Source organism: Pan paniscus, chromosome 1 (assembly GCF_029289425.2).
Source record: "Pan paniscus chromosome 1, NHGRI_mPanPan1-v2.0_pri, whole genome shotgun sequence".
In the NCBI taxonomy this organism is placed as follows: Eukaryota; Metazoa; Chordata; class Mammalia; order Primates; family Hominidae; genus Pan; species Pan paniscus.
Window position 1 is genome coordinate 203,139,604 of NC_073249.2, and position 26,046 is coordinate 203,165,649.

The 26,046-nt window shown below is 51.9% G+C and overlaps 3 protein-coding genes and 1 long non-coding RNA gene across 12 annotated transcripts; 2 read left to right on the forward strand and 2 right to left on the reverse strand.

The window, feature by feature from the left end:
- Positions 1-689: 689 nt before the first annotated feature.
- On the forward strand, positions 690-5,907 carry GALE (UDP-galactose-4-epimerase). 5 transcript variants are annotated; one of them, XM_008963121.3, is made up of 12 exons: positions 690-801; positions 2,080-2,150; positions 2,504-2,629; positions 2,786-2,901; positions 3,284-3,397; positions 3,643-3,819; positions 4,368-4,481; positions 4,573-4,639; positions 4,733-4,818; positions 4,929-5,006; positions 5,241-5,355; positions 5,499-5,907. In XM_008963121.3, exons 3-12 carry the CDS (start codon positions 2,509-2,511, stop codon positions 5,555-5,557), a joined length of 1,047 nt encoding a protein of 348 aa, XP_008961369.1. In that variant the 5' UTR covers positions 690-801; positions 2,080-2,150; positions 2,504-2,508; the 3' UTR covers positions 5,558-5,907. The 5 variants fall into 5 exon arrangements, with proteins under 5 accessions (XP_008961369.1, XP_008961373.1, XP_008961374.1 ...); XM_008963122.5 differs by lacking the exon at positions 690-801 and adding an exon at positions 811-1,126; XM_008963125.3 differs by lacking the exon at positions 4,929-5,006 and having other exon boundaries at positions 700-801.
- A 59-nt stretch (positions 5,908-5,966) lies between these two features.
- On the reverse strand, positions 5,967-12,880 carry LYPLA2 (lysophospholipase 2). 5 transcript variants are annotated; one of them, XM_003810759.5, is made up of 10 exons: positions 10,261-12,880; positions 8,751-8,854; positions 8,472-8,503; positions 8,295-8,360; positions 7,759-7,806; positions 7,581-7,651; positions 7,374-7,447; positions 7,185-7,286; positions 6,908-7,081; positions 5,967-6,826 (listed from the first exon to the last, which is right to left on the reverse strand). In XM_003810759.5, the coding sequence occupies exons 2-10, from the start codon at positions 8,826-8,828 to the stop codon at positions 6,776-6,778; spliced, it is 696 nt and encodes a 231-aa protein (XP_003810807.1). In that variant the 5' UTR covers positions 8,829-8,854; positions 10,261-12,880; the 3' UTR covers positions 5,967-6,775. The 5 variants fall into 5 exon arrangements, with proteins under 5 accessions (XP_003810807.1, XP_008961367.1, XP_063450100.1 ...); XM_008963119.5 differs by lacking the exon at positions 10,261-12,880 and adding an exon at positions 9,494-10,083; XM_063594030.1 differs by having other exon boundaries at positions 5,967-7,081.
- Positions 7,955-10,899, forward strand: LOC117979867 (uncharacterized). The gene is made up of 2 exons (XR_004670916.3): positions 7,955-8,039; positions 10,723-10,899. It is a non-coding gene; the product is annotated as an uncharacterized LOC117979867 (long non-coding RNA).
- Positions 12,881-13,282: 402 nt separating the features above from the next.
- Positions 13,283-24,209, reverse strand: PITHD1 (PITH domain containing 1). The gene is made up of 6 exons (XM_003810786.5): positions 22,708-24,209; positions 21,940-21,983; positions 21,480-21,557; positions 15,736-15,840; positions 15,092-15,200; positions 13,283-14,240 (listed from the first exon to the last, which is right to left on the reverse strand). Exons 1-6 carry the CDS (start codon positions 22,903-22,905, stop codon positions 14,139-14,141), a joined length of 636 nt encoding a protein of 211 aa, XP_003810834.2. The 5' UTR covers positions 22,906-24,209; the 3' UTR covers positions 13,283-14,138.
- Positions 24,210-26,046: the final 1,837 nt, after the last annotated feature.

Below are 26,046 nucleotides of genomic sequence, written 5' to 3' on the forward strand. Positions count from 1 at the left end.
CTGCGGGCAGGCGCTGGCTGATTCCCGGCTGCGGGGACACCTGTGCGCTCCTGCATTTAGGGCTCCTTTGCTCTGGTTTCATCACGCAGGATGTCACATTTTGTGCATATTATTCTCTAGCTCTACTACTTTTCATTGTAAACAAACAATCATTTTCTAACCTGCCGTCGTGGCAGGCAGAGTGCAGACCGACCCTTCCCGGCAGGTGGGGGCTGAGAGCCAAGAGCGCTGGAACCGCTAGTGTGGCCTGACAGCTTCCTCCAGCTCCTTGGTTTATTTGCAAACTGGACTTCCAGCACCAGGCCCCCTGCGACCCCCTCCTGCCTTAGTCCCATGGGATAGGGTAGTTCAAGATTTTGAATTCATGGTTTGGCACACACCGGCAAGTCTGAAAACCTGCGGGACAGAGTGGGGCGGAGGCGTGGGCCCCCTACCCTCTGCCCCCTGCCCCCTCGGAAGCGCAGCCCTCTTCCAGGGGTTGGGACGAGCTAGCGCGGGGACCCGGGGCACCGGCAAGGACCCACCCGCTCCTGGGACCTGGCGCCGGCGGCGCCTCTCGCGGGGTGGCACCGCCCACTTCCGCCTTCCGCGGGCGCGCGCTGCGCAGTCTTCGTCACAGCGCGGAGGCCTTTTGTCCTCCCGCCCTCCCCGTAGTGGCCGTAACCCGAGTGACACGTTTCCTTGGGGGCGTGGAGGGGCGGGGTCGGGGTCGGAGTGGGCCGTCAGCACTTAAAGGGCCCGCCGCTCGGGCGTAGGAGGCGGTGCCTCTGGAGCAAGCGTGGGGCGCGGGAACCCGAGCAGGTTCGGGAGACGGAATGAAGGGCCGGGTGGGCTCGCGAGGGGCCGGGGAGTCCGCGGGGAGCGAGGGAGTTTCCGAGGGGCGGGTCGTGTTCCTGGCCCCGTCCCTCCAGGGCAGGCCCGCCCCCTTTGTCCCAGTTCCCCGCTGCCCGGGCTGGGGCGGCCGGGGTTCATTCATTCCCGGCCTGGGGACTCCTAGCTCGGCCTCGCTCCGCGCTACAGCCCAAAGCCCAGCCTGAGACCCAGCCGCCCTCGAGTGCCCACGGCCTAGCTCCCCTTCCCTCCAGCAGACAGACTGGGAAAACCGAGTGGGCGACGGCTGAGCAAGGTCACTCCGCTGTCGGGGGCGCAGCCGGCCTCAGACCAGCTTTCGTGCTTCCCAGGGCCTCTCTGCGACCACTTTCGGGGTCCGCGCCAGGCGCGGGGCGGGGGCGGGGGCGGCTTCGGCGCGGCGGGCAGAGTCCAGCGGGGAGCGGTGGGGGAAGGGCGAGCCGCCTGGGGAGAGGGCCGGGCCGCGAGCCTGGCGATCCAGATTCCAGCCCGCTGTCGCCAGCTGTGGGACCGAAGGGCAACTGTTTCACCTCTCTGGCCCTAGTATCTGTATCTGTAAAGTGCCAGTGATAACACCTGTCTCACCGAGATGCTGGGGGAATTCAGGAAAATCATGCAAAAGTGCCTGGTACAGAGCCTGGCACGCAGAGGGCTCTTGGCCAAGTGGGTTGGAGCTGCGTGAGCCCAGAAGGGGATAGAGGCAGCGTGGAGGAAGGCGGCAGCGGGCCCGGTCGCTGGGAATGAAAGGCCTCAGTGTCTGGGGCTTCCTCCCCGTACTACTACCCGCAGAGTTTGTTCAGGGTGGAGGTGCGCACCTGGCCAAGTCCACGTCTACACGGCCCACCCAGAGTGGCCTAAGTTGGGCGGGATTCCTAACTCTGAGCCAGGAGTGACCGGGCTGGCCCTGGCATGGGCAGAGGCTGAGCGGGGGTTGGGGTGGGGCCCCCTCCAGGACCAACCACGGTGTGGTTGCCCCTGAGCTGGCCTCAGCCTGCCTGGCAAAGGACCTCACCCTTGAGGCCATGTGATCTATTTCCTGCTTCCTCCCAGCTGACCCTTGAGGGAAAGGGGGTGGGGGCCGCCTAGAGCAGGAGGTATTAGTCACTGCGCCCGGGAGCCAGTTTACACCTAGCGAAGGCGGAGGCATTGGACAAGCCTGGGTCTGAGCAGACAGAACCCCTTCCTGGGACCCTGGAGTCCCAATCGTGCTGCCATTTTCCTTCTGCCCAGGACTCTCCAGTCCTCAGTCACCTTGGACAAAGAAGTGTGGATCCTCAGATTCCATCTTTTCCAACTCCAAGGCAAGTGGAACTAGAAAATAAGGTGCCTGTGTGTCAGGTCTCCCCAGCTCTGCTGTGGCGGGCCCTTAAGATCACCTCACTGAACCCTCACGCTGCCTCATGAAGTTTATACAATTATTAGCTCTGTTTTACAGAGATAGAAACTGAGGCCAAGAGGCTAATTAATTTCCAAAGCCTAAGGCCAGAAAGTGATGGTATCCAGACTTGCCCCAGGGCTGACTTCTGAGCCAGTCTGGTACCTAGGGCACACTGCCGCCTCCTTCCAAAGCGAGCTTAGGGGGCAGGATTCCAGTGGGAAGGAAGTTCTGAGCAGGCAGCCTCAGCCACCTCTGAGACTCTGTATCCTGGGCCAGGTGCCATGGCAGAGAAGGTGCTGGTAACAGGTGGGGCTGGCTACATTGGCAGCCACACGGTGCTGGAGCTGCTGGAGGCTGGCTACTTGCCTGTGGTCATCGATAACTTCCATAATGCCTTCCGTGGTGAGCGGGGCAGTGGGGCTGGGGCTACTTGAGGGGATGGCAGAAGCAAAACCCTGGGTTCCACCTCCACCACTGGGCGGGGAATGTGTGTCTGGCTAGTCCCTGGGAACACAGCACCCCATGTCGTGATGATGTGGCCTACATGTACCCTACCAGGAGGGGGCTCCCTGCCTGAGAGCCTGCGGCGGGTCCAGGAGCTGACAGGCCGCTCTGTGGAGTTTGAGGAGATGGACATTTTGGACCAGGGAGCCCTACAGCGTCTCTTCAAAAAGGTGGGTGCAGGCTGGGCACGGTGGCTCACGCCTGTAATTCCAGCACTTTGGAAGGCCGAGGTGAGGAGATCAGTTGAGCCCAGGTGTTCAAGACCAGCCTGCTCAACACGGTGAAACCCCATCTCTACAGAAAAATACAAAAATTAGCTGGGCATGGTAGCGCATACCTGTGGTCCCAGCTACTCGGGAGGCTGGCATGGGAAGATGGCTTGAGCCTGGGAGGTGGAGGTTGCGGTGAGCTGAGATGGCACCACTGCACTCCAGCCTGGACAACAGAGTGAGACTGTCAAAAAAAAAAAAAGGTGGGTGCAGGCAGGCAGGCCGAGGGCATTGCCAAGGACTAAAACCAGTAGAGCAACCTCTGGCCATGTCGCCCCTGCAGCACAGCTTTATGGCGGTCATCCACTTTGCGGGGCTCAAGGCCGTGGGCGAGTCGGTGCAGAAGCCTCTGGATTATTACAGAGTTAACCTGACCGGGACCATCCAGCTTCTGGAGGTGAGAGGCATGGGGCAGGGCACAGACACTAGGAGGGTGTCCAGCTGGACCCCAGCCTGGCAGGCAGTGCCAAACACAGAGCCCAAGCTGTATCATCCTGGACTCATGTCTTTACCTCCCAGTCTCAGTTTCCCCATCTGTAAATGAGAGTGCTCATCACCTCAGCCCCATTCTCCTGTGGAGGAGTAACAGGGTGGGAGTGATGTGTGAGGCAGAGGCCACTGATGCCATCTCTCCACGGCCAGATCATGAAGGCCCACGGGGTGAAGAACCTGGTGTTCAGCAGCTCAGCCACTGTGTACGGGAACCCCCAGTACCTGCCCCTGGACGAGGCCCACCCCACGGGTGGTTGTACCAACCCTTACGGCAAGTCCAAGTTCTTCATCGAGGAAATGATCCGGGACCTGTGCCAGGCAGACAAGGTGAGGGCCCCCTTGACAGTGCCCTGGCTCCACTGATCGATGGACTCCTCAGGGCCCACCCTGAGCCCAAGGGTGGGATTCCGAACACCCCCACTAAGGAGGAAGCTAAGGCTCAGGCAGTTGCAGTGGAGGGCCCCATCCCCTGCTTGTTTCTAAAGATAATAAATAGACAACTGGCCGGGCGCAGTGGCTCATACCTGTAATCTCAGCACTTTGGGAGGCCCAGGTGGGCAGATCACCTGAGGTCAGGAGTTCGAGACCAGCCTGGACAACATGGTAAAACCCCCATCTCTACTAAAAATACAAACATTAGCTGGGCATGGTGGTGTGTGCCTGTGGTCCCAGCTATTCGGGAGGCTGAGGCACAAGAATTGCTTGAACCTGGAAGGCAGAGGTTGAAGTGAGCCAAATCAGGCCACTACACTCCAGCCTGGGCCATAGTGAGACTCCATCTCAAAAAAACAGAATAGGCATTGGGGAGGGCTCTGGGTTCAGCTGGGACACGCTGCCTGTGCCTCTGGCCTCACCACCTGACCCACATCCCACAGACTTGGAACGCAGTGCTGCTGCGCTATTTCAACCCCACAGGTGCCCATGCCTCTGGCTGCATCGGTGAGGATCCCCAGGGCATACCCAACAACCTCATGCCTTATGTCTCCCAGGTAAGGCAAAAGGGAAGGGATAGAGGAGTGGCCCTGGGGTTAAAGCTGGTGCCTGGGATCTGGGACGAACTGACCTGATCTCCACCTCCAGGTGGCGATCGGGCGACGGGAGGCCCTGAATGTCTTTGGCAATGACTATGACACAGAGGATGGCACAGGTGAGCCTAGGACCAGGGGGACCTAGGAGTGGGAGCCAGGAAGGAGAGTCAGGGGGAACAGACTCCCCATCCAACACACTCCCTTCTCTGCAGGTGTCCGGGATTACATCCATGTCGTGGATCTGGCCAAGGGCCACATTGCAGCCTTAAGGAAGCTGAAAGAACAGTGTGGCTGCCGGGTAGGAAGAGAAGGGAGAAGTGAGGGAGGGGAGTGACCAGATCCAGGCAGAGCGGCCCAGAGGGGTGGTCAGTCCAGCCCGCTCCATAAACCCTGTTCTCCGCGGGCCAGATCTACAACCTGGGCACGGGCACAGGCTATTCAGTGCTGCAGATGGTCCAGGCTATGGAGAAGGCCTCTGGGAAGAAGGTAGGCCCCCCCGCCCCACCCACCTCACCCCACCCAGCTCTCAGCAACAGAGCAGCTTTGGCCCTTCCCACTCACCTCTCTGGAGGGTACCTGGCACTGCCCAGTCTCCTCAGCCTGCCTAGCACCCGGTGCCTGCGGGCGAGCCGCTGCTCTGCACTTCCGCTTCTTAAAGACCTGGCCAGCAGCTGGGCCAGGGCCGGCTCAGCTAAGCTCCAACTACCTCCTGTCTTGCAGATCCCGTACAAGGTGGTGGCACGGCGGGAAGGTGATGTGGCAGCCTGTTACGCCAACCCCAGCCTGGCCCAAGAGGAGCTGGGGTGGACAGCAGCCTTAGGGCTGGACAGGATGTGTGAGTGCTGGCCTGACCCCTGCAGTTAGGGGCCAGGGAGGGGCTAAATCAGATCTGGGCATGCCCACCCAGGGCGGGCTGTGGGGTGGGGGAGGCTCTGCATTCCACCGTGGGCCCTGAGCACACACCTCGCCGTGTTGCAGGTGAGGATCTCTGGCGCTGGCAGAAGCAGAATCCTTCAGGCTTTGGCACGCAAGCCTGAGGACCCTCCCCTACCAAGGACCAGGAAAAGCAGCAGCTGCCTGCTCTCCAGCCTCTGGCAGGAACTCAGGGCCCTGGAGCTGCTGGGGCCAAGCCAAGGCCTCCCCTACCTCAAACCCCAGCTGGGCCCGCTCAGCCCACCAGGCATGAGGCCAAGGGCTCCACTGACCAGGAGGCCGAGGTCTCTAACTCTTATCTTCCACAGGGTCCAAGAGTTCATCAGGACCCCCAAGAGTGAGTGAGGGGGCAAGGCTCTGGCACAAAACCTCCTCCTCCCAGGCACTCATTTATATTGCTCTGAAAGAGCTTTCCAAAGTATTTAAAAATAAAAACAAGTTTTCTTACACTGGGGCAGGTTCTCACAGATGGTCACTATCCACCCCTGGAATAGAATCAGCCAGGCCTGAGCGTTGAGGAAGCAATTTCTTTAATTTTATCGGAATCCAGGACACAACAAGAAAAACACCCAAAAACCACATGGAGACAGAAGACGAGACACAACTCCTCCCCCACTGCCTCCCTGCTCTAGAGTGGGGACAAAGTGGGGGTGAGACAGCTGGGGGGAGACCTGAACCTCAGTCCAGCCCTACAGGCTCCAGGCCTGCAGGGAAGGAGGGTAACGGGGAGGCAGGGCCCAGCCCCCCAGTGTGGGGAAACAGCTGAGGGAAGGCCCCCCTCAAAAGGCTCCACCTCCTCACCAGCACTCCTGCCCAGGGACAGGGAGCCCACAGCAGCAAGGGGACCCCGGGGCCATGGCCACATTCATGACTGAGAAGCAGCTGAGTGGAGGCAGCAGACACACGATTATCTGGGCAGAATCAGTTGGGGCAGGGGCCTGGGAGGGCCCCATGGGCCAAACCCTGAGGTCACAGGAGGGGGCCCAAAGCGGGGCTAGTGAGTGAGGTCCTGAGTGAGTGGGTCAGCGGCTGGGCCCCTTTCTCCAGCTGCCTGTAGCCCCTCCAATACTGCTGCCAGGGGGGCCCGCCTCCAGGGAAATGGATAAGAAAGCAGCCTGCCCCTGCTGCAGACAGAGCCAGGTGGCTAAGGCCAGGAAGGAAGGCCTGGCCAGGCCTTGCCACCTGCCCCCAGAGGCCTGTGGGAAAAGGACAGGTCAGGAAGGGTGGGGACAGGGGCTCGACCGGCTCAGATCCAAGATGGTGCCACACTTGCTTGCTGAGTCCCCCATGAGCTGGGGTACTGCACTGGGGCCAGCGACTAGTTAGACAGGAGGCAGCAGCTTCTCAAGAAATTCCTTCACAGCTGCCATCTCCTGAGGGGATTAAGAGGGGATCACGAGAGGCACCTGGCTGGAGGCAGCGAAGTGGGAGTGGGAAATGGTCCCCCCACTGACCTGAGGACAGGAGCTGTGCATGACACCCGGGTATGTCTTGAACTGGACCCTGGCAGGTGTGACAACAGACCGGAGCTTCTCAGCCGTCAGGGCCCCAAACCGTACGGGCACCATGGGGTCCAGCTCCCCATGGCACTGGAGTATGGCCAGGTCCTTGGCACTGCCATTAGCTGCCTGGGGGCCGGACAGGACTCAGGGCAAAGCTAGTGCTGCAGCAGTCCCCAAGCCACGAGGATGCAGACACAAAGGGCGGGGGGGGGTCAGTGGGGACATTCACCTGGGGGAAGGCCCGGTGCAGAGGCAGCCAGCAGCTCAACGCCACGATGCCAGCCAGAGGGTGGGGGCAGGTGAGGGCCGTGTAGAGGGACAGGGCCCCGCCCTGGAGGGAGGAGAGAGAGGGGTCATGAGGGCACAGCTCACTCACCGGCCACCCCTACCCCCTACCCCCCCACCCCTCTCCCCTCACCTGTGAAAAGCCTCCCAGGACGATTCGATTGGCAGGGATCCCGTTCTTCATTTCATGCTCAATCAAGGCCTTGACTGGGGGGAGGGGGCATGAGTGGGTAGAGGGAAGCTGCCAAGGGGCCCAATAAGGGAGCCAGGCTGAGGAACCGCCCAGCGCTTTCCTGGGGGGCAGGGGAAGGAGGATGTGGAGGAGGGGCTGGGGTCTTACTGTTCTCTGCTGCCTTCTTGATGCCAGCCTCGTCCTCTGGGGCATCTGGACTCAGCCCCATCAGGTCAAACCTTGGGAGTAGAGGTACTGGCAGCTATAGAAAACCCCAGCCAGCCCCCTGTGGCTCCCTCAGCCCAAGTGTCCTCGTCCCCCTGCCCACCCCCACTCCCAAACTCACCAGGAGGGCATCACCATCTTCATGTTGAGGGTCACAGGGATCCTAGGCCTGGGGAAAGAGAGCCAGAGGGCCCATCATGCTCAGGAGGAATGAGGAGGCCAGAGCTCAGAGCCCGGAGTGGGGCCGCGCCGCCCCTGGTGGCCCCTCCCAGCAGGCAGGGCCTGTGTTTAAGGTGTTGCCAGGCAACCTGCCACGTGGGGCTGGAGGCTGTGGTTGGGGCAAAGCGCCAGCAATGGAGAAGCAGAGCCCAGCGCTTGGTGTGACGGGGTCCCAGGTAGTCGGTGAGTACTTGGGGAAGGGGCAAAGGGAGGTGTGGGTTCTAGGAGAGCTCAGGTCTAGGAGGCCCTAGGGCTGGGGGCTGGTGCTGGACCCCACTCCTGGGGGCTCCACAGGAGCTAAGGCTGAAAATGCCACTTCTGACTGCCCTGAGCCCAAGCCCCAGGATGCAACTGACAGGAGAGAACAGGCCTGGGATGACAGGACCACCCCCAGATGATCCCCAGCCTCAGCCCCTCCCTTGCTGGGGTGACACTCACGCATGGGGACAGATGTACTTGACGTGAGGGAGCCGGATGGTGGAGAGGGCGTCAGCCCAGCTGTGCCTGTAGGAGGGACAGGAGAAAAGGCTCCGATGTGGTAGGAAGAGAAGGCCTCTCCAGTCCGCTGCTGGGCCAGGACCCCTCCTTAAGGAGCACCCCTCCTCAGTCACTTACCCTGTGTCTCCAAGTCCATGTAAAAAAATAACCTGGAAAAAGATGGGAAATGGGGAGACAGGAAGGCTTCCCCTAGGTCCTCCAACTTCTGCCCACCCCTCCCCAACCCCCAAGGACCTGGGGGAACCCAGGTAGCAGCCAAACAGGTTACTACCCCGAGCCTGCTGGCCTCAGGATACTCCCTGCTCATCACTGCCACCTCCATTTTCCCACACCCCCTCCAGCCGGTCCTCCAGCTGCTCCCACAGTGTCTGGCCGTGGGTGAAAGGGGACCCTTACCGCGGCCGTTTCCCGCTCAGCTCCAGACACAGTGGCAGCATCGGTGAGCAGGGGCACAGACATGGTGTTACCACACATACACCACACGGCTCCACAGCGGGGGCCTGCACACATCGGGGCGGCAGTCAAGAGCAAAACCAGGCACAGGACACACTCCTGGCCCAAGAGGCCACCAGGCCATCAGCCCCACACAGCACCCAGGTTCTGTCCTGGGCACAAAGAATAGTCAAGCAAGAAGTCCCAGGGCACAGGAGAAGGAAGTCTGCCTCAGTTCCAGGGCTGAAAGGCAGAGACAGCCTCCCTAGTGGCCCAGAACATGTGTCTCTGGTTCTGGCCCAACCATAGGACCTGAGCTTGCTGGAGACAGGCAGAGGCAGGGAATAGGGACTGTAGGGCAGGGGGCAGAGGGGACGCGGCGGCACGCCTGCTTCATTCCTCCTCTAACTCCTCGGGGGTGAGTGCCTTCCCCCTCCTCTCCAATCATCCCTGGGTCCCTGCCTCCCCAACTCCGGGCCCTATGGGAAATGGAGAGAAAAATGCCAGGGAAAGGAGCTTCCATCCCCTACTCAGTGCCGCCTCCAACCCCCATCTCAACCTCCCCCCACCCAGCCCCCATCCAGCCTTCACAGCAGTTTCTGGCCCATCCATTCCCAGACCCCCAGGGGGCTGCCCATGTCCCCAGAAAGCGTAAGAACTCCACCCACCCCCAAACTGGTGCTCCACGCCCCCCTAAACGGAGCTACCTGCTGCTGCTGCCACTGACTGCAAACGAGCCCCGGCTTGACCACGCTCTGGGACTCCCAAACACACAAAAGAATGTCAGGCTGGCTGGCCCCTCCCCATCCTCGGCGTCCTCCAAACTCGCCGGAAGCTTCTACTACCTGCCTCAAGTGCCTGCCCACCCCTCCCAACTGGCCTCACCTTCCATCTCTGACCCCTGAGGGCAGCTCCCCACAATGGGATCGTTCACCTGTGACCCGGGGTTCCTCTTCCCATGGGGAATGCACCTCCTGCCCTGAGCTGCGATTCCCTTCCTTCTCCACCGTGGGGACTTGCACCTCCCGCCCAGGCTCCCTCCTCGGAGGGGTGCCTTCCCCCTGACCTGTCTCTCTCTCTACACCTTGAGAACTTCCATCCTGACCCAGGATCTCCCGCTCCCCACAATGGGAACTTCTGTTCTGACCAAAGGTCACCCTACCCAGTGAAATTTTCTACTCTGAACCAGGACTCCCACCTGCCCACAATGAAGCTTTGTACCTTTGACTCTGGGGAAGCCCCCGCCCCACAATGGGCTCTTCTACTTCCGACCCTTAAGTCTGTCTCTTTATACTCAGACACCCCCTTGCCTAGCCCCGCTCCACTCCCGAAGTCCCCAAGACTGGACAGCGCCTTCGCACCTCACTCCCCACCCCCATTCCCCCCATCGCGGTTCCCCCTCCCCGCTCTCCGGGACCCTCCCGAGGCCAACCTCCCCCTACACGCCCATCCTCCGCAGCCGCCGGCTGGGTACCTCCACTCCCTGGGACTTCCGAGGCCGCTTGGGCGATTCTCCTCTTTCTCCCGCAGACACACACTCTTCCCCCTCGGCCGCCCCCGCCGGAACTTCCGTTCGAGTCCCGGGAACCCAGCCATCGCGCTGCCGGAAGTAGCCTGGCCGACAGTACGGAACCCGGAAGCGGGGACCCGGCTTCGCTGGATAGAAGCTGCCATGTTGGAGGCGGCGGGGCTACTCCCTGTCATTCAGCCGCGCAGTCGCTGGGTTCTCACCCGCTCCCACCTTGTAGATTCGAGACAGGGCACCCAAGACTCCCACTTGCTACCACCACCCATGCGCCTCCTGGAGGAGGGCCGACCGGAAGGAGAGGCATCCCTCACACTATTGTTTGCATAAACTTTACCACCTTCCCATCTTCATGGGACACACCTCTTAAGGCCTCGGGTGTCTGCCACTGGCTTTCATGCCCTATTCCAGGATCATGAATGGAATGACACACTCTGAACCGAAGAGACCTTACAGATCATCTAGTTCTCCAGCCTTGAAGATGGGGAAACTGAGGCTCAAGGAAGGCATGTAAACAGCAACCTCGGGATTCCATTTAAATTCTGCCTCTCTGGATCTGCTTCCTGAGATATAAAATGGTAATAACCACCCTGCCTCCTTCACAGCTTTGTTGGTAGGCTTAAATGAGGTTGTGTGAACATGGTTTATACAGTAAAATCACAGTGTGAGGTGTTAACCACGCAAAAAAGGACCTAGGAAAAATACAAAGGCCGTATCAGGAGAGCTGGACAGGCACTGGCGGTGTTAGCGCTGCCCTTCACAAGCAATGTCATGCAGACAGTGCACAAAACGCTGCCATCAAGCTAAAGTGGAAATAGGTATCAGGGACCACAGAAAAGTCAGAAGGCAGGCAAACTGAGTTGAAGGAGCATGTCCCTGAGAATGTGTGGGGATCTGCAAATAGGAAATGAGTCACACTTGCCCCTCAGCCGCTTAGGACTCACTCTCCCAGCCTAACCTATAGTTTTCTTTGAACAGAAAGAAAACAGTACAGCCGGGCGCGGTGGCTCACTCCTGTAATCCTAGCACTTTGGGAGGCTGAGGCGGGCGGATCACGAGGTCAGGAAATCGAGACCATCCTGGCTAACACGGTGAAACCCCGTCTCTACTAAAAATACAAAAAATTAGCCTGGCGCTGTGGCGGGCGCCTGTAGTCCTAGCTACTCGGGAGGCTGAGGCAGGAGAATGGCGTGAACCCGGGAGGCGGAGCTTGCAGTGAGCGAAGATAGTGCCACTACACTCCAGCCTGGGCGACAAAGCGAGACTGTGTCTCAAAAAAAAAAAAAAAAAGAAAAGAAAAGAAAAAGAAAACAGTACAAAGTTGGAAGCTCAACAAAGCACTTTCCCCCAGGCCCAGAGGCACTTTGGTCCTAAGTACTCAACAGGTCAGGGAGCCTACAATACCAGGATTCGGGGCAGGAAAGCTTTGAGCCTATGGGACCACCACAAGCCAAGGACCCAGGACTGAATGTCAAAAGAAAATGGAGGGTAATGTCTCCACTTATGGAAGAATGAACAGTTCCTCCTGCAACCTCAATCACCTGAGACACCATGACACTTAAAACAAATTCTTCAGAGTGAAGCTTCAAATTCAGAGGCTCAGTCCCAGGAGCTGTGATTAATGCTTTAACTAGTGGAATTAGTGAAGGGCTAGTCTGCTCTAAGATTTTTAACTTTATTTTTCCCCCTACTCCAAATTTAAACATAGCCCTTCTTTTAACTCCAAAAAATGATCCAACTGAAATAAAGAGGCTGTGGCTGAGTGAATAGGACCCTTCATGCTTTTCAAGAACAGCATTTGCATTCTGGTTTATTTCAGGCTGCATTTTAGAAATTTTGAGGGCCAACAAGGTTTGGTGGTAGCAGACCTTTCCTAGGACAGGCTGGAGAAACAGTGGCTATATCCTCCAAACAACAGCATGGGCCAATCCCTCAGAGGAATTCTCCCAAAAGGATCAGATTCAACACTAATTCCCTTTATTACCTGTTCCTGTTTTCTGCAAGGGAGAGAATACTGACCATATCAAATCCCCTTTTTAGATACTTACATTCTCTTCAATTGCTAAACTGACTTTCAAACTTTAAGTCCAAAGTCTTTGGTCTACCTGGAGACCACATGAGCTGCTCAATTACTTTCCTCACCCTCATTTCTTCTGATGAGCTCCAAAATCTGTTCTCCCTTATTTTTGTAAATGTCATTCTACAAATCACTTCCTTTTGTGCAAAATGAAATACAGGGTTTTGTTGTTGTTGTTGTTGTTTTGAGACAAGGTCTCACTCTGTTGCCTCAGGCTGGGGTGCAGTGGCGCAATCATGGCTTACTGTAGCCTCGACCTCCTGGGCTCCAGTGATACTCCCACCTCAGCCTCCCAAGTGGCTGGGACTACAGGTGCACGGCACCATGCCCAGTTAATTTCTGTGAAATACAGGTTTTCAACCCCACCTTCTTCTTTACTATATATGGGTGTAGGGGTGTTTTTGGCCTACTGTACAAAATTAAGCTTGACCATTCCTGGAGAAACTGATCCAGTCTTGATTTTTTTTTTTTTTTTTTTTTTTTTTGAGACGGAGTCTCACTCTGTCGCCCAGGCTGGAGTGCAGTGGTACGATCTCAGGTCACTGCAAGCTCCGCTTCCCGGGTTCATGCCATTCTCCTGCCTCAGCCTCCTGAGTAGCTGGAACTACAGGCTCCCGCCACCGCACCCGGCTAATTTTTTGTATTTTTGGTAGAGACAGGGTTTCACCGTGGTCTCGATCTCCTGACCTCATGATCCGCCCACCTCAGCCTCCCAAAGTGCTGGGATTACAGGCGTGAGCCACCGCGTCCGGCTCCAGTCTTGATTTAATTGTGGCACTTCCTATAATCTACCTAGTCCAAAACAACAACAAAAAATTTCAAAGTTCAGTACAGTTCCCCATGAAATGAAAGTTGCATCAGTGGCTATCAAGAACTCAAAAGAAAATACAAACATTAAGTCTGGCAAGGATTTATTAGGAAGCTTATTAGTCACAGTGAATAAAAGCCATGAAAAGAAGAACTCAAATCTCCAAATTCTGGCATCGGACTTACAACACTAGTTAGAAGCTAATAAACATTAAGGAATTTCCAAGGGGAATCTTAACTAAGTCTCAATCTTACTGACCAGATTACCCACACACATAGAAATGATCCCCATGCTCTCCCCAGACTGCTTAGCTAGGCAGTGGAAAAGACCTTCTCCCCAAGCTTAAGCTATCACGCAACAGCAGGAGACTCCTGTCCTTCTAGCTATAACCACAGGACACATGTGCGTAACAGACAACTCCAAGCTGGGCAACTTGACAAGAATGCTGAACAATGAGAGGGGCAAGGAGCAAGCAGGAACAAGTGTTTTAGTTGGAGACCCTCCTGATGGCTACTACTAACACAATCCTGAGGCATCAGAAAGTTTCCTATAGCCCACAAATAGTTTCCATTAAAAAAACAAACAAACAAACAAAAAAACAAGTCACACAACAATCCTGCCACAAAGCAACATGACACTTGGAATCACATGGCCACATTAACTGGAAAAGCAAGCGTTATCCATGACTGCCAGATGCCACCCAGCCCAAGACCCAATTTCCGCAGCGCCCTGGAGAACCACGATGGTCCCCTGGCACCTACACAACCCTCCCAGTGGTGTCGTATCTTCCGTAGGCCAGGTTTCTGCAGCAAGCCCCAAAGACAAAGCTTGGCAGAGGCTGTGGCAGCCAACTCTCTCTGGAGCCTCATCCCTTTGTCCTTCCCAACAGGTAGTCGTACATCTTCACTGACACAGCGCCTCTATGGGAGCCTTGGCCAGCCCTTAGGAAATAAAGTGTGTCTGTGGGGTAACCTGATGGACCCTATGGTCTGCTGGGTTGGCAGATGCTTCGTAATTGCAGATGGTCACCTCGTGTCGGCGAAGCTGCAAGAAAATTGAGGCTGGGTCAGCCAGCCATTAAAAGAACTGTCCTTTCCCACACCACACACATTGCGGTAGTCCTTATTCAGGTTCATTTCTAGGAGTCATCATTTAATATCTCCTTATTTTAATACTTAGATGTCATCATCTAATGTCTCCCAATTTTGATACTTTTTAACTCCAGAAAGCTGCAAAGATCATTATCATTGATTCACCCTGTAACTTTGAAGATTCAGTCTCCCTGCTATAATGGGGGTACCATGAGAACAGGAACTTGTCTATGGTATTATCTTATCCCTGGTTCATGAATAGAAAAGATTATCAAAAATACTCAATGAAAGCATTTGAAAGTAAAAAACTGAGAATTAATATAAATGACAATTTCAGGCTGGGCAAGGTGGCTCACACCTGTAATCGCAACATTTTGGGAGGCTGAGATGGGCAGATCACCTGAGGTCAGGAGTTCGAGACCAGCCTGGCCAACATGGTGAAACCCTGTCTCTACTAAAAATACAAAAAAATTAGCCAGGCGTGGGAGTGGGCACCTGTAATCCCAGCTACTTGGGGGGCTGAGGCAGGAGAATCACTTGAACCTGGGAGGTGGAGGTCGCAGTGAGCTGAGATATATATATATATTATATATATATTACATATATAAAAATAACAGTTTCAACCCCCTTAAAAATACCTGTAGTTTCTCAAATGAGACGAAAAGTTTATACTGATAAAACCAAGAAAAATAATAAACTGGGAGTAATTATGACACTTGCTCTTTTCCCTTCCCTGGAAGCTCCCATCACCACAGTGTGCAGATATGTAGACATGAGGGGAAAACCTTTCCAACCCCATCTTACCTCAGTCCACTCTCCTCTCAGGCCAATATAAAAGACCTTTGTCGTATCTGCTCCGAAGTTTTTTGAAATATGAATTGAGAGATGATAGACATTTGAAAAACGAGAAATTCTAGAGGATGACAGGAATAGGGAAAGAAGGTATGAATTATAGTTCAATGAGTATCTCACCACCATGTGAAACAACAATTCGGCTCCAGCTTGTAAAAGCCAGGCAAAGTCAGAGCTCCTGAGTTCTTCCTTCTCCTTTGGACAGGCAATTAATTCAATGACCATTTACTGAGCACCTGCCAGATCCTGTCCAAGGTAGTAGGGATAAACACTGCTCCTGCCCTCAAGGAACAGGAATGAGAAATGCTGCATAACCCAGCAGGGATTCTAAAGCACATCTAGTGTTAACCTAAACTAATGGGAGACACATCTTTCCTAAAACCACCCTAGGAGTTCATTCAGATCTGTCAATTGCTTGCAAGTTAACAAGTCTGTGGCTTGCACTGAATCTCTGCCAAAAATTGACCAAGCCAAAGATCAAGTCTCCTCCACTGTTTTAACTCATTTCCAATGCTAAGAGAGCAGGAGACTGGCCAAAAATAAATGGCAAGCCCTATAAGAAGCCACAGAGAATGGAAGACAGGCCCAGCGCTTACTTTGTAGCATACTCTAATTCTCCTGTAAGATCCCGGTTCAGACTAAAGGTCTGATCTGGCTCCCTTTCTGTATCATCAAAGGACATCTGTGGAATATTCTTGTACCTGAGAAAGGAAAGGAAAGAAAAGTCAAGAAATGTGCATTATCAAGTTTCAGGTTTTCAAAATTTTCTACTGACTGCTTAAATGGCTTTGGTCTATCAATAGGAGACTGAATTTGGGGGTCATATTTTAGAAATGACATTTTATACAAGTATCTCCAAATATCTTTTTTTTTTTTTTGAGACAGAGTCTCACTGTGTCACCCAGGCTGGAGTGCAATGGTGCAATCTCAGCTCACTGCAACCTCCACCTCCCGGGTTCAAGTGACTCTCATGCCTCAGCCTCCTGAGTAGCTGGGACTACAGGCGTACGCCACCATGCCTGGCAAATTTTGGTACTTTTAGTAAAGACAGGGTTTCGCCATGTTGGCAATGCTGGTCTCTAACTCCCAACCTCAGGTGATCTGCCTACGTCGGTCTCCGAAAGTGCTGGAATTACAGGCATGAGCCACCGCGTCCAGCCTACAAATATCTTTAATCCAACAAAAAAAGAGCTGAGATCTGCAACATAACCCCATGGCATCTTTGAGTGGGTTAATATCACATGAGAAGCAATACACAAAGAGACGGCTCAAACTAGGTCACATGCAGCAAATGCATGGAGAAAATAAACAACTCAGCACATTCAGACCAAACTGAGGATGTTATTAAATAAAACAGCTTACTCATGGGAAAAATACATACTTTGGCAGAAACATATTACACACAGTTAAGAGATAAAAGATCAGGTAACCCAATGCTCAAGCATTTTTTTGTGTCCAAAAACCATGCCATACACTCAGTCACCTTACAGTTCTTAAAACATTTATAACATGAGAATTTCCATTTTGAAAGATCACAAAAGACTGCAATCTCACATCCAAACTGCTAGAGAGGGTGCAATGAGCCAAGATTATGCCACTGTACTCCAGCCTGGGTGACAGAGAGACTCTGTCTCAGAATAAATAAAAAGTAAACTGCTAGAGAAGAAAATGTTTTTCAAAGAGTAATCTAAAAAGCAGCTGTCTCTATAACCCACAAATTCCCAAAGACTAAGCCACATGTCCCCACCAATTCCAGGGTGTTTTATTGACACACCCACACAGAAGAGGCCTCGATATTAGCTGGGGCAAAATGCATGTAATTTAAGAAAGCCGCCCGGCGCAGTGGCTCACACCTGTAATCCCAGCACTTTGGGAGGCCGAAGCGGGCGGATCATGAGGTCAGGAGATGGAGACCATCCTGGCTAACATGGTGAAACCCCGTCTCTACTAAAAATATAAAAAATTAGCCGGGCGTGGTGGCAGGCGCCTGTAGTCCCAGCTACTTGGGAGGCTGAGGCAGGAGAACAGCGTGAACCTGGGAGGTGGAACTTGGAGTGAGCCGAGATGGCGCCACTGCACTCCAGCCTGGGCAACAGAGCGAGACTCCGTCTCAGAAAAAAAAAAAAAAAAAAAAAAAAAAAGAAAGCAAATGTTTACTTCAAAGTGTTTCTAAGAATGATGCACCACAGAATAATAATAGTAAACATTTATGAGCGGCATAATGAGAAGCAGTATAGCGCTGTAGTTAAAATCTAGAGCTAGACTTTCTAGGATTCAAGCCTGGCTCTGTCACTTACCAGCTGAGTAAATTTGGGCACCTGATTTAACCTCTGTTTCCTCATCTGTAAAATGGGAATGGTAATAGTACATATTCCACACAGTTGGTATGGAGATGAAATTGAATCGATTCTAAGTAACGCATATATTGAAAAAACTTTACTATGGAAAAGTTCAAACTTACACAAAAGCAGAGATTACATAATGAATCTCCACATACTTTTCACTCATCTTCGATGATCAACATTTTGTTGATCTTGCCTATCAGCCCGATTTTGTTTAAGCTCAATATTTTAAAGCAATCCCAGACACATCATTTCACCTATAAATATTCCAGTATGGGCCAGGCGTGGTGGCTCACGCCTGTAATCCCAGCACTTTGGGAGGTGGAGGCAGGCGGATCACTTGAGGTCAGGAGTTTGAGAGCTGCCTGGTCAACATGGCGAAACCCTGTCTCTACTAAAAATAAAAAAAAAATTAGCCAGGCCTGGTGGTGTGTGCCTGTAATCCCAGCTACTCAGGAGGCTGAAGCAAGAGAATCGCTTGACCCCAGGAGGCGGAGGTTGCAGTGAGCCAAGATTGGGCCACTGCACTCAAGCCTAGGCAACAGAGCAGAACGCCGTCTTAAAAAAACAAAAAATACACACACACACGTATATATACACATATATATGTGTGTATATATATGCGTATATATGTATATATATGTATATATACACACATGTGCCTGTGATCCCAGCACTTCGGGAGGCTGAGGTGGGCGGATCACGAGGTCAGAAGATCGAGACCATCCTTGCTAACACAGTGAAACTCTATCTCTACTAAAAAATACAAAAAATTAGCCAGACATGGTGGCGGGCACCTGTAGTCCCCACTACTCAGGAGGCTGAGATGGGAGAATGGCGTGAACCCAGGAGGCGGAGCTTGCAGTGAGCCGAGATCGCGCCACTGCACTCCAGCCTGGGCGACACAGTGAGACTCTGTCTCAAAAATAAAATAAAATAAAATAAAATACATATATGTAATACCATTTTACAATAATTGACAGTATCAACAGATAACAAAATTAACAGCAATTCACTTTTTTAAATATTTTTTTGGCTGGGTGCAGTGGCTCACTCCTGTAATCTCAGCACACTGGGAGGCTGAGGTGGGCAGCCTGCTTGATCCCAGGAGTTCAAGACCAGCCTGGGCAACATAGCAAAACCCCATCTCTGCAAAAAAATACATAAATTAGCTGGGCGTGGTGGCACACGTCTGTATTCCCAGCTGCTTGGGAGGCTGCGGTGGGAGGATTGCTTGAACTGAGGAGGTCGAGGCTGCAGTGAGCTATGATCACACCACTGCACTCCAGCCTAGGTGACAAAGTAAGGCCCTGTCTCAAACTATATAAATAATTTTTTTTTAAGCCTTGCTCTGTTGCCCAGGCTGGGGTCCAGTATATGATCTTACGATCTTAATTCACCATAACCTTTAATTCCTAGGCTCAAGTGATCCTTTGGCCTCGGCCTCCCCAAAGTGCTGGGATTGAGGCATGAGCCACTGTGCCCAGCCCAGTGGTAATTCTTTTTTTTTTTTCTTTTGAGACAGAGTCTTGCACTGTCGCACATGTTGGAGTGCAGTGGAGTAATCTTGGCTCACTGCAACCTCCGCCTCCCAGGTTCAAGTGATTCTCCTGCCTCAGCCTCCCGAATAGCTGGGATTACAGGCGACTGCCACCATGACTGGCTAATTCTTGTGTTTTTAGTAGAGACGGGTTTCACCATGTTGGCCAGGCTGGTCTTGAACTCCTGACCTCAGGTAATCTGCCTGCCTCGGCTTCCCAAAGTGCTGGGATTATAGGTGTGAGCCACTGCGCCTGGCTGAATGGTAATTCTTTAGTAACATGTAACACCTCATCTGTGTTCAAACTTCCCTGATTTAATACTCTCAATCTAATTTTTCTGGATGTGTCAATGACATGTCATAGTTCAATAGCATTTTTTCTGTATTAATTGAATATAATGGTACATTTTACAATCAATGACATCTTACATTTGATAAAGTGTAATATATGTAGTGTGCTTAGAACTGAGGGCTATGTATTCGTATCTGTTCACCCAAAATTGGACACTGTGTTCCAGACCTAATCTAAGCTCTTTACATGTTTTATCTCATTTAAGCCTCTCCACAATCTTATGAGGTATGTATGCACTGTTACCATTCCCATGTTAGATATAGAAAATCCAGGCATAGAGAAGATAAGGTCTCAAAGTCATGAAGCTAGCAAGTGGTACAGCCATTATTTGAACCCAGTTTACTCCAGATCCCACACTCTAAATCACAATGCAGCATGGATGCCTAATATTCTCAGGTCAGTCCATCATCTTCCATGTAAATGAGTCTCCAAAAGCATCAAAGGTATTATTTCCTTAAAATGATTAAATACATGGATTTGCTTTCAAATTCATGTTTCTAATACTCAACTATAATATATCTTAAATCTCTGGAAGTCCTTTAATCAATTTTTCAGATGAATTTTTTTTTTTTTTTTTTTGAGACAGAGTCTCACTCTGTTGCCCAGGCTGGAATGCAGTGGTACAATCTTGGCTCACTGCAACCTGCACCTCCGCGGTTCAAGTGATTCTCATGCTTCAGCTTCTCCAGTAGCTAGGATTACAGGCCTGTGCCACCGCACCCAGCTAATTTTTGTATTTTTAGTAGTGACAGGGTTTCGCCATGTTGACCAGGATGATCTTGAACTCCTGGCCTCAAGTGATCCGCCCGCCTCAGCCTCCCAAAGTGCTGGGATTTGAATTATTTTTTTCTTTTGAGATGGAGTCTTGCTCTGTCACCCAGACTGGAGTGCAGTGGCACGATCTTGGCTCACTGCAACCTCTGCCACCCGGGTTCAAGCGATTCTCCTGCCTCAGCCTCCCAAGTAGCTGGCATTACAGGCATGTGCCACCACACCTGGCTAATTTTTGTATTTTTAGTAGAGACAGGGTTTCAGCATCTTGGTCAGGCTGGTCTTGAACTCCTGACCAGTCTCGGCATCCCAAAGTGCTGGGATTACAGGTGTGAACCACCATGCTCGGCCTTTAGGATTTGAATTTTTTATTTATTTGTTTTTATTATTACTTTTGAGATGGGGTCTCATTCTGTCATCCAGGCTGGAGTGCAGTGGCGAGATCTCGGCTCGCTGCAACCTCCGCCTCCCAGGTTCAAGCAATTCTCCTGCCTCACCCTCCCTAGTAGCTGGGATTACAGGCATGCACCACCCGGCCCAGCTAATTTTTGTATTTTTAGTAGAGACGGGGTTTTACCAGGTTGGCCAGGCTGGTCTCGAACCTCAGGTGATCCGCCCGCCTCAGCCTCCCAAAGTGCTAGGATTACAAGTGTAAGCCACCGTGCCCAGCCTATATATCATCTTTTATTGGTTTTGTGAGATAAGCTACTGCACCCGGACTGAATTTTTTAAATGTAAAGTTCTTCTTATGTGTTTCTCCAGCACTCAGAAAGCAGTTTTCCCTTTCTTTTAGGAAGGCTGTTCTGGAATAAGGTAAGTTGTCAAAAAGGGTACTAGCTCTGGTGGCAAAAGATTCAGTGTTGCAAGAGGTATACACAACTTTGCTAACTAAATGCCACGCAAAGTCAGGTGGAGCAGTTCCATGTCAACAAAACACATAAGATCATTACTGTATGAAATAGCAAGGAAAAATGTTGAAGCTAACCCCAAGAAAAGAATCCATAAAGATCATATGAGATCTGCAGCTAGTTATTAAGAAAACTGCAGAGTCATCAACAAGTGACATTTACACAATGCTCTCTGAATGAATCATGTCATAGTAAGCACTTTGAAATATGAGACACGCTGTTGGGCCTAAAGATGCTTAATCTAAAAAAGTCATTAATTCAGGAAGAAATATATGTATTCCAACGCAGAATGAGAACAGGACCAAGATATTTTAAAAGGGGAAATATTAAACCCGGTAAGAAGAAAAATGATACTATTCTGGAATAAAATGTTACCAGAAAAAGAGAATTAGGAGCTCCTTTGAGGGCCTAAGGCTTTGCCACTTACAGTCTCATCTCAGAGGGGTGTGAGTCATCATCCTCTCCCATTATAATGATGCCTTTGAGCTTGACATTGCCCGTAAATCTGCCAGAATGCAAAAGAGAAGGTTGTCAAACCTGGGTTTGAATACCTGTTTAGTTGTGTGACCCTGGGCAAGACCCTTCCCCTGTATGGGCTTCAGTTTACTCATCTGTCAACTTGTACTAGATAATTTCTAAGATCCTGTCTACCTCTAGCATTCTACAATTCTAAGAAATTTACCTCAATTTCTCAGTTATTGTTCTACAAATACATCTGTTTCCAGTCTGCACCAACAAAGCTATGATGCTTTCCTCCTCAAACCCACCAAAGTAATTTATCCCATTTCTAGAAGCAAATGTGTGCTCTTGACACCAGTGAATGAATCCATCTGAGGCAAGTGGGTACAGCCTATTTAGCCTGAGGTAGGCACCAAGGAGATACTTACGGAATATTAAACAGAAGCTCTTCATCTGCATCACTTTCAACAAACTGGAGGGGATGGGGAGGGGGGAGGAGAAAGCAACAAATATTTGCTGAGAGCCTACAATTTCAGGCATCTCCCACCCTGTTCTACAACTGGGGTGCAATGGGAAGAGTCACTCTCCCTTGGTTTTCCAAGACTTATTAACTTGAAGCTAACCAGTCTTATCCAGTGTCATAACAGCCACAGGCCACCCAACTGGAAGGTTCTTAACAAAAAGCCCATGAATGAATTTCCAGGGTCGAAGAGCCTTCTGAAGTGTGAACTGAAAGGCAGGTGTTTATGTGCATTTTTCTGAGAAGAAGGTCCACTGCTTTCAAACAGATAGCAAAGGGGCCTGCGACCCCACAATGTAAAGAACCTTTGCTCTATATGGGAACCACCTTTCATCTCCCTAGGCTCGTCTTCACCAGGTAATATGATGAGGCAGCCATTAGCACCAATGGTCCGACGGCCCTCACGACCATCCTCTCTAGCCCACACAGCCCTGGAATAGAGCGTTAGGCTGTGTAGCTTGACAAAACTGTCCCCGTTCCCTCTAGGCCTCAGTTTCCCTATATGCAAAATGGGGAGACAACGCTGCTCGCCTCCCAAAGAGCTGGCAGGAGACAGGCACGGAAAAGCGCTTGGCAACCAGGCTGTCGTTATTCTTAACATCAGAAATGAGTAGACCGACGGCCCGAGGCCCCACACGCACCCTGCCCCGCCCGCCCCAAGCCCCAGGCGGCCCACCTTGGAGCGGTCGCTCCGCTCCTCCCACGGCTTGAAGACGCCGCGGCCGCTGCCCTCGCGGCTCTCGTTAAGGCACTGCAGCCGCTCCAGGTCGATGCGCAGGTACAGGCCATAGGCCAGGCCGCGCTGCTCGGGCGGCTCCTCCCGTTCGGCGGCGCAGCGGCAGCCGCCCCCGCCGTGGCTGTGACCGTGCGACATGGCGACGCCGCCACCTGCGCGTCCTCTCGGCCCCACAGCCGCGCTCGCTCGGCTCGGCTCGCCTCAGACCAGCCCGCGCCGTTCACCCCCGGCAGCTAAGCGCGCCGCGCCTGCCGCGTCGTAAAAGGCGCCCCTGCGCGGCGCATGCGCTTGGGGAGAAGGCGGGGGTGGGGTCGAGCGGAACTGACGTAGACGCGCGCCTCCCAGATGCCAGAGTTCGTGTTGACTCCAGTCCTGGTGCTGGGTGCTGCTGCTGTCCCAGCTTACTAGGTGTGGAAACTGAAGGACCAAGAGATTAAACCGGTGTGCTGAGTAAACTCACAGGCTGAGATTCGAATTCTCCTCCCCCGACGAGGCTGGAGCCTGTGCTGTCTTCCTTGATCGCCACGTTTCTTTGCGAGCTGATGAAGGAAAGCGTGAGGAATGATAAGGCCCTGGAGACTGGAGAACGCGAGCTTATCGCTGTCTCACATGCGCACGGCTTAGACGTTGAGAGCTCACAGGCCCACTTGCATAACCACTTTCTTGATAGCGGGGTTACAGCTTGAGAGCACGGGGCTTTGTGCACGGCCAGACCTAAAGACTACTCCTGGGTCTGCTACTGGCCATTGTGACACCTTAAGTCATTTCCCCTATTCTGAGACTCCGTTTCCCCGTCTGTAGGGTGGAAAGAATAGTATCTGTTTCATAGGATCCCAGTGAGTATTAAATGAAATAATGCAATTAAAGAACTCAGCAGGCCGGGCGCGGTGGCTCACGCCTGTAATCCCAGCACTTTGGGAGGCCGAGGCGGGCGGATCACGAGGTCAAAAGATCGAGACCATCCTAGCCAACATGATGAAACCCCGTCTCTACTAAAAATACAAAAATTAGCTGGGCGTGGTGGCGCGAGCCTGTAGTCCCAGCTACTCGGGAGGCTGAAGGAGGAGAATCGCTTGAACCCGGGAGGCAGAGGTTACAGTGAGCCGACATCGCGCCACTGCACTCCAGCCTGGCGACAGAGCAAGACTCCGTCTCAAAAAGAAAAAAAAAGAAAAAACTCAGCAAATGGCTGACACATGATGGGCATTCAGTAGCCGATGGTTATTACGGTCAAATCCAACGACAGCCACTTACTAGCTGCGTGGCCTTGGGCAAGTGACTTGATCTTCTGAGACTCAGTTTACCCCCTGTGAAGTGAAGGGATTGGACTAGATGATCTCTGCATTTCCTCCCCCATGTGATATTTCAGAGTACTTTTTTCAAACAGCTGGTTGTGGCCTGTCAATAGGTTTTAAAATCCGTTTATAGAGAATTGTGATCAACATTTAAAAAAAAAATAGAATACAAAAAAAAAAAAAAAACAGAATGTATCACACATTTCAAGTCTCAATTGATGAAACTTTTGTTTCAGTTTTGAGTTTGTATTCAGACACAATATGATGTTTTTTCATATTGTGGGTTGAGATCAAAATAATTAAAAGTCACTGTTTAGAGGTGAAATAATCTTGTTTTCAGGATAGAATATTTTCCTACTCCCTGGTGGGGAAAAGACAGGATACAGAAAGAGAGTTATGGGATACCCTGGCTACCCTCTTCCCTTCACATCTGGCTCTGGAGTGCTCAGTGGGGCTGGTGAAGTATAGACCAAAATATTCATTTTTTCAAGTTCCATTCAGAAATATTTTCTGGGCCACATGCAGTGCCTCATGCCTGTAATCTCAGCACTTTTGGGAGGCCAAGGTGGGAGGATCACTTGAGCCCAGGAGTTTGAGACTAGCCTGGGCAACATAGGGAGACCCCATCTTTACAAAAATAATTTAAAATATTAGCCCAGCATGGTGGCTCATGCCTGTGGTCCCAGCTATTTGGGAGGCTGAAGTGGAAGGATCTCCTGAGCCTGGGAGGGTGAGGCTGTAGTGAGCTGTAATCATGCCACTGCACTCCAACCTGGGTGTCAGAGCAAGACTGTCTCAAAAAAATAAAAACAAGAAAAATATTTTGATGTCCTATTTTAGTTACTTGTGCAATAAGCAAGCTTGGTTCTGTTTCAAAATAGCTCAGTGCCATGAATTATTCCTGCTTTTAGGTCACAGTTTCAGGTAAGGGACCTGGAATGTGGCAAACAGTAAATGTTTACTTGACTGATACGCTTGGTAGCCTTTCTTTGGAAAGACTGTCCTTTTGAAGGACCAACTCAGGCCTTACCCCGGAGATCAACTCATTTTGACTTTTTCCTGTTGCCTTCATTAATGATTTATTTGAGCACTGTGTGCTAAGCACATTATGTAGTTCATCTCAATTAATTGTCACATGAACTTTAAGAGCTAGGTACAGCCAGGTGTGGTGGCTCACACCTGTAACACTTTGGGAGGCCGAGGCGGGTAGATCACTTGAGGTCGGGAGTTTGAGACCAGCCTGGCCAGCATGGTGAAACCCCGTCTCTACTAAAAATACAAAAATTAGCCAGGCATCGTAGCGTGTGCCTGTAATCCCAGCTACTCTGGAGGCTGAGGCAGGAGAATCGCTTGAACCCAGGAGGCAGAGCTTGCAGTGAGCCGAGATTGTGCCACTGCACTCCAGCCTGAGCGACAGAGCGAGACTCCATCTCAAAAAAAAAAAAAAAAAAGAGAGCTAGGTGCTATTACCTACTGTTATCTCCAATTTGAAGATGAGGAAAACTGAGTCTGAAAGAGGCACACTAACTTGCTGGAGACCAGGTAAAGTTAGGAGGTAACCAGGCTTTGAACACATCCTGTAGTGTTCTTGTAACACATCAGTAGTTTCCTGGTTAGGGTGGGGAGGTTGAGGCGGGAGGTGCACACAAAGTAAATATGCTGTATCAGTTAGCTTATGCTGTGTAACAAATTACCCTAAAACTTTGATAGCTTTAAACAACAAACATTGATTAATTCGCATGATCCTGTGGATTAGCTTTTCTGGGCCAGTTCAGCTTGGGCTGGAAAGTTTGGGATGGTCTCACTCTCGTCTGCTTGATGCTGGCTGTTAGCTGGGATGATGGGACCACGTGTCTCCAGCAGACAAGGCTAGCTAAATTACATGGTGATAATTGCAGAGTTCCCAGGAGCAAGAGAGGGCAAGACTCAATTGCACAAGCACCTTTTTTTTTTTTTTTTTGAGATGGAGTCTTGCTCTGTCACC

Excerpts from the sequence above, each read along its gene's own strand:
- LYPLA2 (XM_063594030.1), bottom strand. The coding sequence starts at position 8,828 with ATGTGTGGTAACACCATGTCTGTGCCCCTGCTCACCGATGCTGCCACT. Across the intron at positions 7,652-7,758 it reads AAGATGGTGATGCCCTCCTG|GTTTGACCTGATGGGGCTGA; the intron begins GTGAGTTTGGGA and ends TCTACTCCCAAG. Across the intron at positions 7,082-7,184 it reads TGCACCGGGCCTTCCCCCAG|GCAGCTAATGGCAGTGCCAA; the intron begins GTGAATGTCCCC and ends TCCGGCCCCCAG.
- PITHD1 (XM_003810786.5), bottom strand. The coding sequence starts at position 22,905 with ATGTCGCACGGTCACAGCCACGGCGGGGGCGGCTGCCGCTGCGCCGCC. Across the intron at positions 21,984-22,707 it reads AGCGGAGCGACCGCTCCAAG|TTTGTTGAAAGTGATGCAGA; the intron begins GTGGGCCGCCTG and ends CATCCCCTCCAG. Across the intron at positions 21,558-21,939 it reads GAGCTTCTGTTTAATATTCC|ATTTACGGGCAATGTCAAGC; the intron begins GTAAGTATCTCC and ends GCATTCTGGCAG.
- GALE (XM_008963121.3), top strand. The coding sequence starts at position 2,509 with ATGGCAGAGAAGGTGCTGGTAACAGGTGGGGCTGGCTACATTGGCAGC. Across the intron at positions 2,902-3,283 it reads TACAGCGTCTCTTCAAAAAG|CACAGCTTTATGGCGGTCAT; the intron begins GTGGGTGCAGGC and ends TCGCCCCTGCAG. Across the intron at positions 4,482-4,572 it reads TCATGCCTTATGTCTCCCAG|GTGGCGATCGGGCGACGGGA; the intron begins GTAAGGCAAAAG and ends CTCCACCTCCAG.